The sequence below is a fragment of the Dermacentor albipictus genome, unplaced genomic scaffold (genome assembly GCF_038994185.2).
Source record: "Dermacentor albipictus isolate Rhodes 1998 colony unplaced genomic scaffold, USDA_Dalb.pri_finalv2 scaffold_14, whole genome shotgun sequence".
In the NCBI taxonomy this organism is placed as follows: domain Eukaryota; kingdom Metazoa; phylum Arthropoda; class Arachnida; order Ixodida; family Ixodidae; genus Dermacentor; species Dermacentor albipictus.
The window spans coordinates 6,895,090-6,908,953 of record NW_027225568.1 but is presented as its reverse complement, the minus strand read 5'-3'; the positions used below and the strand labels follow the sequence as shown (position 1 = coordinate 6,908,953).

The window sequence follows — 13,864 nt, the reverse complement described above, 5'->3', positions numbered from 1 at the left end:
GGACGGAAGTGTCGTCACCGGTTGTTGAAAGCCGAGAGCTTATCGGTCATTGGCTGTGTCGCAATGGTCGTAACATAACAGTCGTAAATGTTGCCGACCCTTTAACACTCTCACCCACGATTTTTGCGAGAATTGCGCACGTTGGTACCTTTACGTTCGCAGTCTGAACTAGACGCATACGCTTGTTGCGCTTCCGCTTACGTATGTTACGAAAAATCGGCGCCTTACGAACGTAGTCTGAACATAGCATAAGGCGAAAATACAAGCTGTCAGAGACCGTGAGAACGTTCCATAATGCTTACAACTCATCTGTGAAGCCAGACCAGAACGGCGTGCTACGCTCTGAAACGGCGGCGGCGACCGGTGATCCCCGTGATGGACGTCACAGCCATCTCGACCAATCACGGGCAACAGCGGCGTTCGCGCGGTGCCTAGAGCCGCTGGCGCGCGTTGTCTTGCAAAAAACAGCCGCTTGCGTTTGTTTCCGCCCTGTTTAAACTAGATATTCGTGTTCAATGGTCTAAGAACTGTAGAATGCCGCAGGGAACTCATGTATTTTCGAAAAAGTGTTTCAGCTTCCCTTTAATGAAGTATTTCCCTTTGGATGCACCGGGAATAAGGTACCTAACGGTTGACAACAAGGATGGTTTTCCTTAGGATATTGTGGTGTTACTGACTTTGCACAGCATTTGGGCGTCACGCAGGGCTGTTCGCCATGCAGATGTTGATGCTCGTCCCGCTATAGAGTACTTCCGCTAGCCTCTCATTTCATTTATGGAAATAGAAAAAGCGCAAAAGCGTGTACCTGATTGGGTGCCCCGCATGGAATGTTTGTCACATATGAAACAAGTGCAACATGTGTGTTTGGCATTACGTGGTTGATTATTGTACCACTGCAATAAACAAGAAAAAAAGCGTAGCCCAGTTCGTAAGACCCCAATTCTGTGTGTTCGGTCCAAGATTCGACACTTACTACAGCTAACGTTGCTTTAGTTTGTTTAACGTTTATTTCTTTATAGCGATTACCGAGTCCTAGTTCGAACGCAAGCGAGAACTTGCGCCGGCAAGGAACGCGGTAGTAATTAAAGCTTGCGAGAGAGAGAGAGTGACGTGGCGTCGCGGCGATTCCCTCTTCTCTAACGCAGCACCTGCACGCTATCGCGACCGCAGGTGTTTCCTTTCCCGCGGTCTGCTCTGTCGAGGCTCGCTCGGGATGTGGCGTCGCAGCTAACGGGAATTTAGACGGCCTTTCACTGCTCCAGACAACAGACACGGACTTATTCGCTTAATGTGCCATTTGGTGCTCTCGCATTAAAGAAACCCTGTCCACTCTTGCAGTCACTGAAGGAGTAGCCAAGGCTATTGTGAGCGACTGCACGACCAACGAGCCGAAAGAAGTCACCCAGGTCCAGCTGGTGTTTATGTAAGTCATAGCAGAATTTTATGTTGTGATGTCGAATAGGTGCATCAAAGTGTCATAGTTCAAAACTTATGCAAGAAATTCCGCTCACGGAGAAACTGCCACACACACGGAAACAAAAATTGCACTGCCTCTTGAAGTGAACAGAAGTGCAATCTTTGCAGTGTGCAGCTTTTTCCCGAGTCTATCTGCCGAATGAGTTCCTAACAGGTTGTCAAGCTTTCACTTATGCGAGTACAACCACTGAAGCCCGCATGCGCCTTCACTGCACACATCGGTCGGCCCTCGCTGATCATGCCATGCCTACAAGTCGCGTTGCGTGTTGGGAAAACGCTGCTTCCTTGTGGATCATAAATGAATATTGGGCAATCCAGATGAACACAGATTACTTAACGTATGGTAGGTGTACTCAATACACAAAAGAAATGTAGGTATAATAACTCGAACGAGCTACTGAATTTCATTTGATTCCGTGAAAAGTGCATTCATCGTTTCCACAGGCCAGGCAGCTGTGTCATTCTTTAGTAAGGACAAGCCGCTGAAGAAGCACGACACTCTGCATTTAATGATGATATAACGAACCGAATGCAGCAGAATAGCGAAACAGGCCTGCCATATTGCTCTAATTGATATGGACGGCATACTCACTCAATTACCCAATGGCCCTCAGTCCCCAGCAGCTGCGGAGCACCTGACCAAGGCGGTGGTCAGACCTGTAACGCAGCAGAGGGTGCTGAGAATCTCTGGGTCCGGACGGGCCGCCAATGGGAACTGACCCTTGCAACGTTTAACACTCGAACCCTCTCGAGTGAGGCTGCCTTAGCAGAACTCTTTGAGGAACTATCAGATATATTGTTTGGGATATCATCCGCCTTAGGGAGATTAGAAGAATTGCTGAGGCTTGTACATTGCTGAATAAAGGACCTCTCCTCTGCTATAGAGGTCTCATAGATAAGAAGCAATACGGGCTGGGATTCCTAATCCTTAAGGACATAGCCGGAAACATTGATGAATTCTGCAGCATTAATGAGAGGGTAGCTGTAGTCGTAATTAACCTAATAGGAGGTATAGATTAAAGGTATCACAAGCCTACGCTACAACCTTCAGTCACGATGATGATAAAGTAGATCAGTTTTACGATGACGTTGAATTAGCGATGAAAAAACTGCAAACTCAGTAAACAGTAGTAATGGGCGACTTCAGTGCAAAAGTGAGGGAAAAGCACGCTGGTGAAGAAGCGATAGGCGATCACGGCGTCGATTCTAGGAACGCCTGAGGAGAGATGATAGAATTCGCAGAAAGGAATAAGCTTCGAAAAATGAACACGACTGTTTCAGGAGGCGTAGCGACAGAAAGTGGACCTGGAAAAGCCCTAATGGTTAAACACGAAATGAAATTGATTTCATACATTCTGCTGATTCCAGCATAGTGCAGGATGTAGAAGTTACAGGTAGAGTAAAGAGCAGTGATCATAGGTTAGTGAGCGCTGGCATTCACCTAAGTTTAAAGAGAGAAAGAGTAAAATTGGTCAAGAAGAAATAGATCAACCTAGAGGCAATAAGGGTAAAAGCAGATAAATTCAGGCTGGTACTTACAAAAAAATTAGCTGCCTTAGAACAGAGAAATGATGATGACACAGAGCTAATGAATGAAACCCTAACAAGGCTGGCTTCAGATGCAGCAATGGAAGTGGGAGGCGAGGCACCAAGGCAACCAGAAGGCAAGCTCTCCCTAGTAACAAACTACCTAATAAAGAAACGACAAAGAATGAAAGTGTCCAACTCAAGAGATAAGATAGAACTGGCGGAACTGTCAAAACTGATCAAAAAGGCGAAAAGAAGTGATATTCGAAACTCTAACGTGAGAAAGAGTGAAGAAGCCGTAAAAATTGACGCTGCCTGAAATCCGTGAGAAATAAATTTGGCATAGGACAAACCAAGATGTATGCACTGAAAGATAAGCAGTGGAATATCATCAGCAATCTCGATGTTATATAGTAAAAGAAGCGGAAGAATTCCATACTGACATGTACAATACCCAGAGAGGTCAGGATAACTCCATTAGAAGCGGTAATGAACAGGATACAGAAACTCCACCTATAACTAGTGACGAGGTCAGTAGGGCGTTGCAAGACATGAAACGAGGAAGAGCGGCAGGAGAAGATGGAATAACAGTCGATTTAATCAAAGGTGGAGGAGACATAATGCTTGGAAAACTGGCGGCTCTTTATACGAAGTGTCTATCGACTGAAAGGGTCCCAGAAAACTGGAAGAATGCAAATATTCTTATCCACAAAAAGGGAGACGTTGAAGAATTGAAAAGTAATAGGACCGTTAGCTTACTCCCAGTATTACATAAAATATTTACCAAAATAATCTCGAATAGAATCAGGGCAACACTGAACCTTAATCAACCAAGGGAACGAGCTGGCTTCAGGAAGGGATACTCTACAATGGATCACACCCATGTAATTGTTCAGGTTATCGAGAAATCCGTAGAGTACAGTAAGCATGTCTATATGGATTTTAGAAATTACGAAAAGGCGTTTGATTCAGTAGAGACACCAGCAGTCATAGAGGCGACAGAACGCTTACGTAAATACCTTGGCAAATATCTACAGAGGTTCTACAGCTACCTTAATTCTACAAAGTTAAGCAAGAAGATACCGATAAAGAAAGGGGTTAGACAATGAGACACAACCTCTCCAATGTTGTTCACTGCGTGCTTGGAAGAAATATTGGAGCTATTAAACTTTGAAGGCTTAGGAGTAAGGATCGATGGTGAATACCTCAGAAACGTTCGATTTAACGATGACATTCTTCTATTCAGCAACAATCCAGACGAGTTACAACGAATGATTGAGGACCTAAATAGAGAAAGTGTAGGGATCGGGTTGAAGATTAATAGGCAGAAGACAAGGATAGTGATGAATAGCCGGGCAAAGGATTAAGTGTTCTGGATCGCCAGTCAGCCTCTAGAGTCTGTGAAGGAGTACATTTACCTAGGTCAATTAATCACAGGGAACGCTGATCAAAAGAAGGAAATTCATAGAAGAATAAAGACGGGTTGGCTCGCATACGGCAGACATTGTCAGCTCCTGACTGGAAGCTTACCATCATCATTGAAAAAGAAGGTGTACAATCAGTGCATTTTACCAGTGCTGACATATGGGGCAGAGACTTGGAGACTGACAAAGAAGCTTCAGCACAAGTTAAGGACCGCGCAAAGAGCTACAGAACGAATATGGCTAGGCATAACGTTAAGAGACAAAAAGAGAGCGGTTTGGATCAGGGAGAAAACGGGTATAGACGATATTGTAATTGACATCAAGAGAAAGAAATGGAGCTGGGCAGGTCATGCTATGCACCGGTTAGATAACCGTTGGAGCATTAGGTTTACAGAAAGGGTACCAAGAGAAAGGAAATGCAGTCGAGCACGGCAAAAGATAGGTGGAGCGACGAAATTGGGAAATTCGCGGGCGCTAGTTGGAATCGGTTGGCGCAGGACAGGGGTCATTGGAGAACGCAGGGAGAGGCCTTCGTCCTGCAGAGGACACAAAACAGGCTGCTGCTGCTGGTGATGATGATGATGATGACGATGACGTTATTTTCATTTGGAGGCCATTTGCAAAGAGTGCGTCATTGTGTGTCAAAGCTTCACACACATCCCAACGAACATTTCCAGAACTTCGCGCTGAACAGGAACATTGTCTCAAATTTATTAGGCCAAATTAGCAAATAGACGGACAGTACAAACACAATAGTAGTAAAGTTTCGCGTCGAATACTTTCGTGACCGCACCTATTCCCATCGATAGCATGTTAACGATGGTTTCGAATTTTGCGACTCTTCGAGCGCTTTTGGATAGCTAGCGGTACCTATAATGGGTTAAAACGAAACTATTTTTATCGGTTTTGTTTTTATGTTTCTGTTTTCTACCGCGCGGAGATTATTAAAGCGCCATCGCAGTCGGGGTGACGAGCGCTCGTAGTTTTCAAGATGGCGTCGACGTCGCGCGCCGGTGTTCCGCGGAAACGGCGAATTTTGGCGTATTCCGATGCAAATGGGCTCGAACTTCCGGAGCATGGTAGTAGCGCAGACTTGGAAGACGACTTCGATTCGTGAGAATTCAGTACGTACGACGTCAGACCGCCCCGGAACGTCAACAGGCACCCGCCGGGATTTTCGCTTCCTGTACCGCTTCATCGCTGCCGCGCATTGGTCTAATGGCGAATTCGGCAAATGGCACCGGAGCACACCGGGGCGAACCGGTGCGATATGCCGAATTCGCCGTAAGTATATCCGGCGTGTTCTAAAGGCCGCAGTTCTTGTCTGCAGGGCGGCAGCGTCGTTCGGCCGGTACCGCACAAAAGAATTAACGGCCGGCGAGCGCCCAGAGAGTGGCGTTTTCTGCGCGTAAGACGGTCGGCAGTGGACCTCGGCATCGTGCTCACTCGGGCCAATGTTTTCCCATGTATCGAAAGAAATGTGGTGCGTACGGAGCGCAATATGGAGCATGATTGCATGTGGCGCTCGTGTTAAACATGCAAGATTTCGATTCTTTTGTCTTCCTTTAGCCCAGAGCAGCATGGATGTTTCTATCGATCTTTTTCATTCTTGTTCCAATTTCCTGTTTTCTAAATAATTTCCTAATACTGTTTTAATGTGTAGTTTGAAATTAAGACACGCGGAAAGATAATTGCGTTACTCTACAATTTGATACAATACATTTTAGCATCAAGCATTTTTTGAGGCAGCAAAAAACAATTATTTCCTTGACCACCCAAAAACTAATGATATTCCCGCGGTCACGAAAGTGCTAACTAAAGCAAAAAAAATTTCGCATAACGAGCTTTGAGCCAATGTCCTTGTCACGTCGGAAAAATGGGATACCGATGTAGAGCACACTTGTCCTTTACACGCGTTCAATTAGCACATCTACAATGTGAGCTCATTGGACTTTCCAGATTCAGTGATAACGACATCTTCTATACTGCCTAACGCAGGTGTGTTAGCCCGCTGGAACCCGTCGAAGCATCCGAGTTTCCTGTATGCTATAATTATTCCGTGAAAGAGTGTACGGCTTACTCTCAGAGCTCGAAAGGTATATTCCTCACGCCACTCACCAGCTCCCACAGGCCTATACAGTGAGTGGCCTTACGTGCAGCGCTTGACGCATTCATTCATATTGCAGCTGCTTTCTGGGAGTTGTGATATTCTTCACAGTGGTGAGCACCATCATCGACGTCTGTTGCTCCCGGAGAGGAGAGAAGCCGGCACCACGAAGTGAGTTTTGCATGATGTGTTTAAATGACCACCGTATTGCAGCACGGATAACATTATTGCACGATTTGTTTCAATTTATTGCTTGCATCGTGACATAAATTTGCGGCTTGACACTTCAGATGACTGCTCTTCCAGCGTCTAACAACAAAAGAATAATAATAATAATAAAATATAAACATCAGGCATGCAAAAACCTTGAATTATATGTTCATATCCAGTGTACAATAAAGAAAATCATATATAAATAAAATACATGTTTGAAATATCGTAAAGGGCCGCGGCACTCGTTAAGGAAAGCATAGAGTGTTGGATCGGCTGCTGGCATTTGTTTCATCAAGACTGATTCCGAGGAAGAGAAAGGAATTAGGAGATGTGCGCTGAAAAATGTTTCTGGAAGTTCGCCACTTGACCATGCACTTCGCGCTATATGAGATGACACTACAAGAAAAAGATAAAGCTTAGTACGGAGACACGTTCTGCATAAAAAAAGAATTAAATTTCACTGCTCCAAAGTCCATCTACAAGTGTGCTTCTGACTCATACATTTCTCACGAGTTCCTGCTCTTTAAAAAAATATAGTTGTTCAAGTTCAATCATTAATCGTTATTCATTAATCATTAATCCGCATGCTCATACATGCATGCGGACACACACACAGACGAAGTAAACTGATGCGCAGATGAGGTGCAGTTACATTAACGCCATAGTTATCCGGGCCCTGCAAGCTTCGGTTAAGCCTCACCGCACTTATGGTCTACCGCAGCACACAGACACACCCTAGCTTCAAATAAAATGCCTAGTTACCATGTGTAATGAAGACAAAGATTTTCTTTCGTATACGTGCTGTTTGCTACTGGCCTTCGCTTACATTGTGTCCGACATATCCACTGTGGTGGCATAGTGGCTTTGGCGTTGCTCTGCTATGTCCGGGGTCGTGGTATCAAATCCGGGCCGCGGCGGCTGCATATCGATGTGGACGAAATGCAAAGACTACCGTGTGCCGTGCATTGGGTGCACGTTGAAGAACCCCAGGTGGTCAAAATTATTTAAGGGTTTCCTAGTACGGTGTCCCTAATATTCTTATCGTGGTGTTGGCAGGTAAAACACCAAAATTTAATTTGATGTTAGGGTCCGATATCACTATTGACTGGCACCTGCTGTCCCAAAGAGTTTCAGCGTAAGAATGTTTCTTTTTGTGTGTGTGATTACGGGTCAAGTTATTTTCATACAGACAATTTGTACCTTTCTACTGCCGGGAAGTCAAAGAGCTCAGTCAGAAGAGTGATGACTCCGAGCAGCACATACAAATCGCAAAAAATTGAGGCTGAAATCTCTTTCACGTTGTTTACATCCACAGCAGGAACTATTGCTCACAAACTGCATTTCTTGTTCTTTATCCACACCAGCCACGCTGCGCATCTTGCTGACGGCGTTCTCGATGCCCAGAAACACGCGTGTCCTGCTTGCTGTGAATCGGGACCGCAAGTCGGACTCGTACAAGTACCGCTTCGTGCATGGCCTACGTTTCTTCAGTATCCTGTGGATCGTGCTGGGACATTCCTCTATGGCTCTCGACCCAGTAATTTGTGAGTTCGCATCTTGGATGATTTGATGAAGAGCTTATTTCTATATTGAGGCTATTCGTTGAACTTTCTGTGATAAGCTTTCTGTGATAATTAACAAACCTTTTCGGTTGTAGGTGTTCAGCATCAAGATTGGTTAGAATTGCTAATACGAGCAATTAAAGGGTTAGAAATGTTTGGGAATGCGGCCCTGAAAGCACCGAGTAACGAGCGTGCCAGCCATTCTTATCCAGGCTGGTATGAATGCATACCACATTGTCACGTGGTCGTGACGTCAAAGAACACAGTAGAAATACTGTGAAAGGCAAAAACTAGCTTTTATTGGGCGAACCTCTGCCCACAAAAGAGGCTACACTTATAGCTCAACGATAGCGGCGAACACGGTCGGCGATCGTCGAAAATCTGATCAGCGGGTCCAGCGCGTCCGCTTTTGTACAGTAGTCATCGAATGTTCTAGACTAATCGTAGGTACCCGCGTGCCTTCCACAAAGTTCTATACTATTCGCGTCACGCGATGAAATCAGATAACACCAGGTTAGGCGACAACAGACAGCGGATAGAATCATCGATGACTTTCCCGGAACTTCGGATACACACAGGCGCGTCCCGCGCTGTGCGATAAGATTTGTTAGGCGGCGAAACGTGGTCGCCCGATAAATATAAGTACACGTGTCAATATATTCTGCGATACGGGTTGATACTTTTTATTTAGAAAAAGTGTGTAAGAGAGTCTCGAGTCTGCTTTGATTCAAGGATGTGGTTTGGGCACAACCGACACTTTACATCAACCCGCGGCCTCTATATGGTGGAAACAATGGAGCAAACTTTTCTGTTGTGCTGCGAGGCAGATGGCTTTCACCTTACCACATTTAGGTCCACACCATGAGGTGAAAAAATAAACGAACGAAAACACGTTGCTAATTTTCTCTATACTGAATGAAAAGTCAGGAATGTACGTAGTGACGGAAACCATGCTGGCAAAGCCAAGGATTGTCGATACCGATCGAAGCGTCGTTTGGAAAAAATTCAGATGCCTGTCTACGTCGACATGCTCACACACTGCAGTAAAATGCTGGTTCTTTTTCCAGTGAATTGCCCATTATGTTTGCAGCTTCGATTCACGGAATCGTTCTTTATGGCACTTCTACATTCAGTGGTCCTCCAAGAGTTGAGGTCGGCCTAGATTAAAGTAGGTGTTGGTGGTGAAAACTTATTTATTTGCAGTGAAATTGCCGCGGAGAGACTCTGAGTGGTCGGACGTACGTGGCTTGCGATAGGCGGGACCCTCAGGGTTCACCGAATGCGGTGTGTTCTTTCGGCAATTGATGACAGGGACATGTGCTTGCATTGTGGAATACTGTCTCCCAACATCCGTTTCATCTGTTCTTATCGTCATGATTTTTCATAGTTATTCTAGATATTGGCATTGTCACTGCGTCGGCTGTGAGGCTAGCACGCTAATTTACGACCCGCACCTCGCTTCATCTTGTTCGAACTGAAAGTGAAGCTACAGCAAGTTGCACACGTGCCGGACCAGCTTAGTACCTAGAGAGCGCCAGAACGCATGTTGCAGAGGGTACGTTAATTTTAAGCTGAGGTTATATTTTTTTTCTCACAAGATATAGCTTTGCCACGAGAAGGTTTAAAGGGACCCTTAAACAATTTTGTCGATATTGCACAAACCTACTGAGTCGTTAGAATAGGTCCTTCTGATCATTAACTGACGCATTTAAGTGGTCCGCGTAAATCGTCTAATTTATTATAAGGCTTTAAAAATGTACATCGCTGCCGATCGCATCACACAGCTCGGCTGAATTTTCAGCTTTCCTAACCATTTGACGTAGATTGGCCGAATGATGCTTGTAGGACGAGCAATCCGATTGGCTGCCCAGGGCACGCCATTCATTATTTTTCCACCTTTATGGTGAACAAATGTTGTGGTGAACAAATGCCTGGTCGAACGCTTCCCTCACCTTGGGATCGAGGGAGGACCGAGTGTTTATAAACCGCCGTTCTGCGGCTGCTGAGTGTACTTTCTCTCTCAGTCATGCTAGACTGATGCACTGCAACGTCCTTATGCAGATACTGTAAACAAACCCATATATTCCTCGTTCTCGATGAGAAGCAGTCCTTCCCTTCAACAACGTCCTCAGCGTGGATATGTTGGACGACGGCATGGGCCAGCTACCATCAAATTCATGCCCGACTCCAATCTTGACATCTGGTTACGAACGGTGGGATTGGTGTCCCAATCCTCACAGCGTGCAGACAAGTAGACCGCGCTTGTTTGCACAAGCTGGGAAGCGTCGCACATGTGCCACTGTGATTATCTTGAGATGCGTAGTGCGTGATATTGTGCTGTTCATGTGTTATGTAGTAGATGACGCGGCGTTTGTCAGGGCGTTGAAAGCACGAACATGTTTTGTACCCGGGTGCAGAAACGGGTATAGAACGTGTAAAGCCAGGACCTCAATTTTTAGACCGGCTAAAAACTCAGCTCGTCATGAATTGTGGTAGCGAAATATCAAACGTGCTAACGAGGAGTTGACAACGGAGTGTGTCCTTTGTGAATGGCACTTCGAATTGAAGTACATCGAAAGGACCTTTCAGCATGTGATCAATGGAGATATAGTCATCAGAGAAGCAGATAAATGCAATGCAGACAGCGCGTTCACGCAAAAGTTGACCGGGTAGGCCCATCGTAGACTGTATATGAGTTAGCCACTCTCATTAAAGCGTTGATGGAATGCATTGACATTGTTCTGTTTTCAACAGAGAAGCTTTATATGCTTTCAGTGTGCATGATTTTCTGCAGTTATTGAACAGTAGAACGCTCTGCCAAATGGGATGTGAGCTCCATAGCAAAGAGCTCTCTGCATAACTGATCCAATTTGTGGTGTTAACTAGGCTGCACTTTTTCACATTGAACATGGACAAGGCTCTTCAAAGGGAGTGCCAGAAACACTTGAAATGAAGGAGAGTGAAGTAGAGCCTACTGCAAAGCTCGGTCTGATGTGTGCATGTTGAGTGCTGTACTACGTAATAAAGTGTTTCGGCTTGTCTACCTGTACAACAGAAGCAGTTATGGAAAATATTTAGTGCAGGTTGAGGTTCGTCAAAACACTCACATATGTTCCTAATTCTTTTTTACAAAGCTAAAGCTTTTTAAAGGGCATGTTGCTGGCGCATGCAGACGCGAATAGTGAACTGAACGACATGGTGATGCTATTCCCCGGTTTCTTGCGCACAGCCGCAGCGTTGTCTTTGTCTGGTTGCATGTACGATTTTCCCCGCGCCGACTGGCTACACTTGCGGCGCCATGTGAGGGAAGGACAACAGCTGAAAGACGGCGTTTCAGGTTGTTCGCGTTTACTGTCCACGTTCACTTGCGCCAACACGATACAAGCTTATTAGTGAAAACCAACTCGACCAGAGTGGGCTTCAAGTGCGATATTCTTCCTTTTAAATCGCGTGGCTAAACATCTGCTGTGCATTCCGATGTTGCAAATAGCGCATCTTTCAATTGTCTGCTCTCCAAAGAAGTGTCACCCTTCTTAATAATGCATCTATGAGCCGCAAACACTTCGTGATGTTTACATCATGCTTTACATTAAAAATTCAAACGCGTCCCAAAGTGAATACGACGCGCGTGGCAGCTGCTGTGCGCTACCCCTTTCAAAAGCTGCGAAAGCTGCACAGCAGATGCAAGTAGCACCATCTTCAACTTTCACCGCGCCTTTGTGCAGCCAACCGACTCCCACCCGTCGCACTGCCCCGTTCTAGCCACCATAGCTTTGTGCGCTCGCTCTATACAAGCGGATGTAGACGACACGACGTGCCATGATGACGCTGAGCCAGTGTAGGCGGGGCTTAGCTCTGATCACTCAGTGAACAAGTTGAGGAGAAAATGCATGCCTATGGAGGACGCTAACTTGTAGTCGTCAGTAGCTCTCTTAGTATGAGGCGCTTAGGACAAATTGTGACGCGAATGATTAACTTTAGCTGTGCCCTACGCGTCTACAAAATATGTGCGAACAGTTTCAGGTCCCCTTTAAGATGGTGCACAGGGATCCTTACATAGGCTAATGATCAATGGAAATTGTATGTGTCTGCACGAGACTGAATATTTTGCGTATACTACAGTGTACTTACTTTGTGTGTGCCGTTGTATGTGGCATACTGAGCTCGGTATAATGAACCATTTGCAGCTAGGTACGCCAACGTACTGCATGTCACCTCAAGCTGGATCTTCTGCATCATCTCGACGTCGTTTTTGAGCGTTGACACGTTCTTCTTTCTAAGGTTGGTGCCCATGCAGATTGTACTAAGCGAAGTATGCTGCCAGCTTCCATGATTTGTGAATGTGAAAAAAATATATACAAACGCAGGGGGTATGTAGCAAGAGAAGATTGTGCTTTGTTTAGAGAGCCTTAGAATTCCGTAAATGAGTGCTGCTTACATGGCCGACTTGTTGAATCAGCTGAACTTTTGCATGATGTACGTAGCTTCAAGTCACACAGAGGTTCATAACCTAGATGGTTTAGACAATAGAACATCTACCACTCCATTTCATTAACCTATATTTCGTGTAAGTGTATGTAGCGTAACATTCCACATTTTGTCCTTAATTCCCTTGAAACCAGTAACTTTTTTATTGTCAGCACGGTTTCCATAAGGGACTCTCTACTGACACACAGCTTGTAACACTAATTCATGATATCACACTTGCTGTAGATGCCTCAAGTCAGCTTGACCTTATTTTACTTCATTTTAGAAAAGTGTTTGACTGTGCCTTCTACAATAAGCTAACAACCAAAGTATGATACATTGGGATGTCAACATCGGACACACACTGGGTTAAATCTTACTTGTAGAACCATACCCAGCTTATGGAAGTTCCAAATCACAATCTCGGCCTGTAACATCTGGCTTTCCTCAGGGTAGTGCCTATAGTCCCATTCTTTCCTTAATACATATAAACCGTTGTTATACAGCTAATGCACGTCTTGTAGATGTTGATACTAATTTCTTTGCCAAAAATTCTATTCTTTACACAAAAAACAATAACTTGTCACACCGATCAAATCACTGTGAATACATGTTAACTTGCATCGTCGAGCAGTGCACAAAGTGGTCCATGACATTAAATTCCAATAAAACTGCGCTCTTACGGGTCAGGTACTAAATCATGTATTTCGTGTATTCTTACAATGTAAGTGACGGGTCAATTAAGGAAGTATATGATTCTAATTTACAATAGGCAGCGAGACACTGGAAGTAGTAAGGGAATACATCTACTTAGGGCAGGTAGTGATGGCAAATCCGGATCATGAGACAGAAATAATCAGAAGAATAAGAATGGGCTGGGGTGCGTTTGGCAGGCATTCTCAGATCATGAACAGCAGGTTGCCATTATCCCCCAAGAGGAAAGTGTATAATAGCTGCGTCTTACCACTACTCACCTACGGGGCAGAAACCTGGAGGCTTACGAAAAGGGTTCTACTGAAATTGAGGACAACGCAACGAGCTATGGAAAGAAGAATGATAGGTTTAACGTTAAGGGATAAGAAAAGAGC

At 45.0% G+C, this 13,864-nt stretch overlaps 1 protein-coding gene across 3 annotated transcripts in view; it reads left to right on the top strand.

Annotated features, from left to right (window-relative positions):
• Positions 1–13,864, top strand: part of LOC135898726 (nose resistant to fluoxetine protein 6-like) — a 73,756-nt gene that overhangs the window by 13,390 nt on the left and 46,502 nt on the right. For all 3 annotated transcript variants that reach the window (XR_011509529.1, XM_070528754.1, XM_070528753.1), the window contains exons 4-7: positions 1,339–1,423; positions 6,614–6,705; positions 8,112–8,291; positions 12,497–12,590. Coding sequence is in view for 2 of the 3 variants with exons in the window: in XM_070528754.1 (XP_070384855.1) it covers positions 1,339–1,423; positions 6,614–6,705; positions 8,112–8,291; positions 12,497–12,590 (451 nt within the window). In the remaining variant the exon portion in view is untranslated. The remainder of the gene's footprint in view (positions 1–1,338; positions 1,424–6,613; positions 6,706–8,111; positions 8,292–12,496; positions 12,591–13,864) is intronic.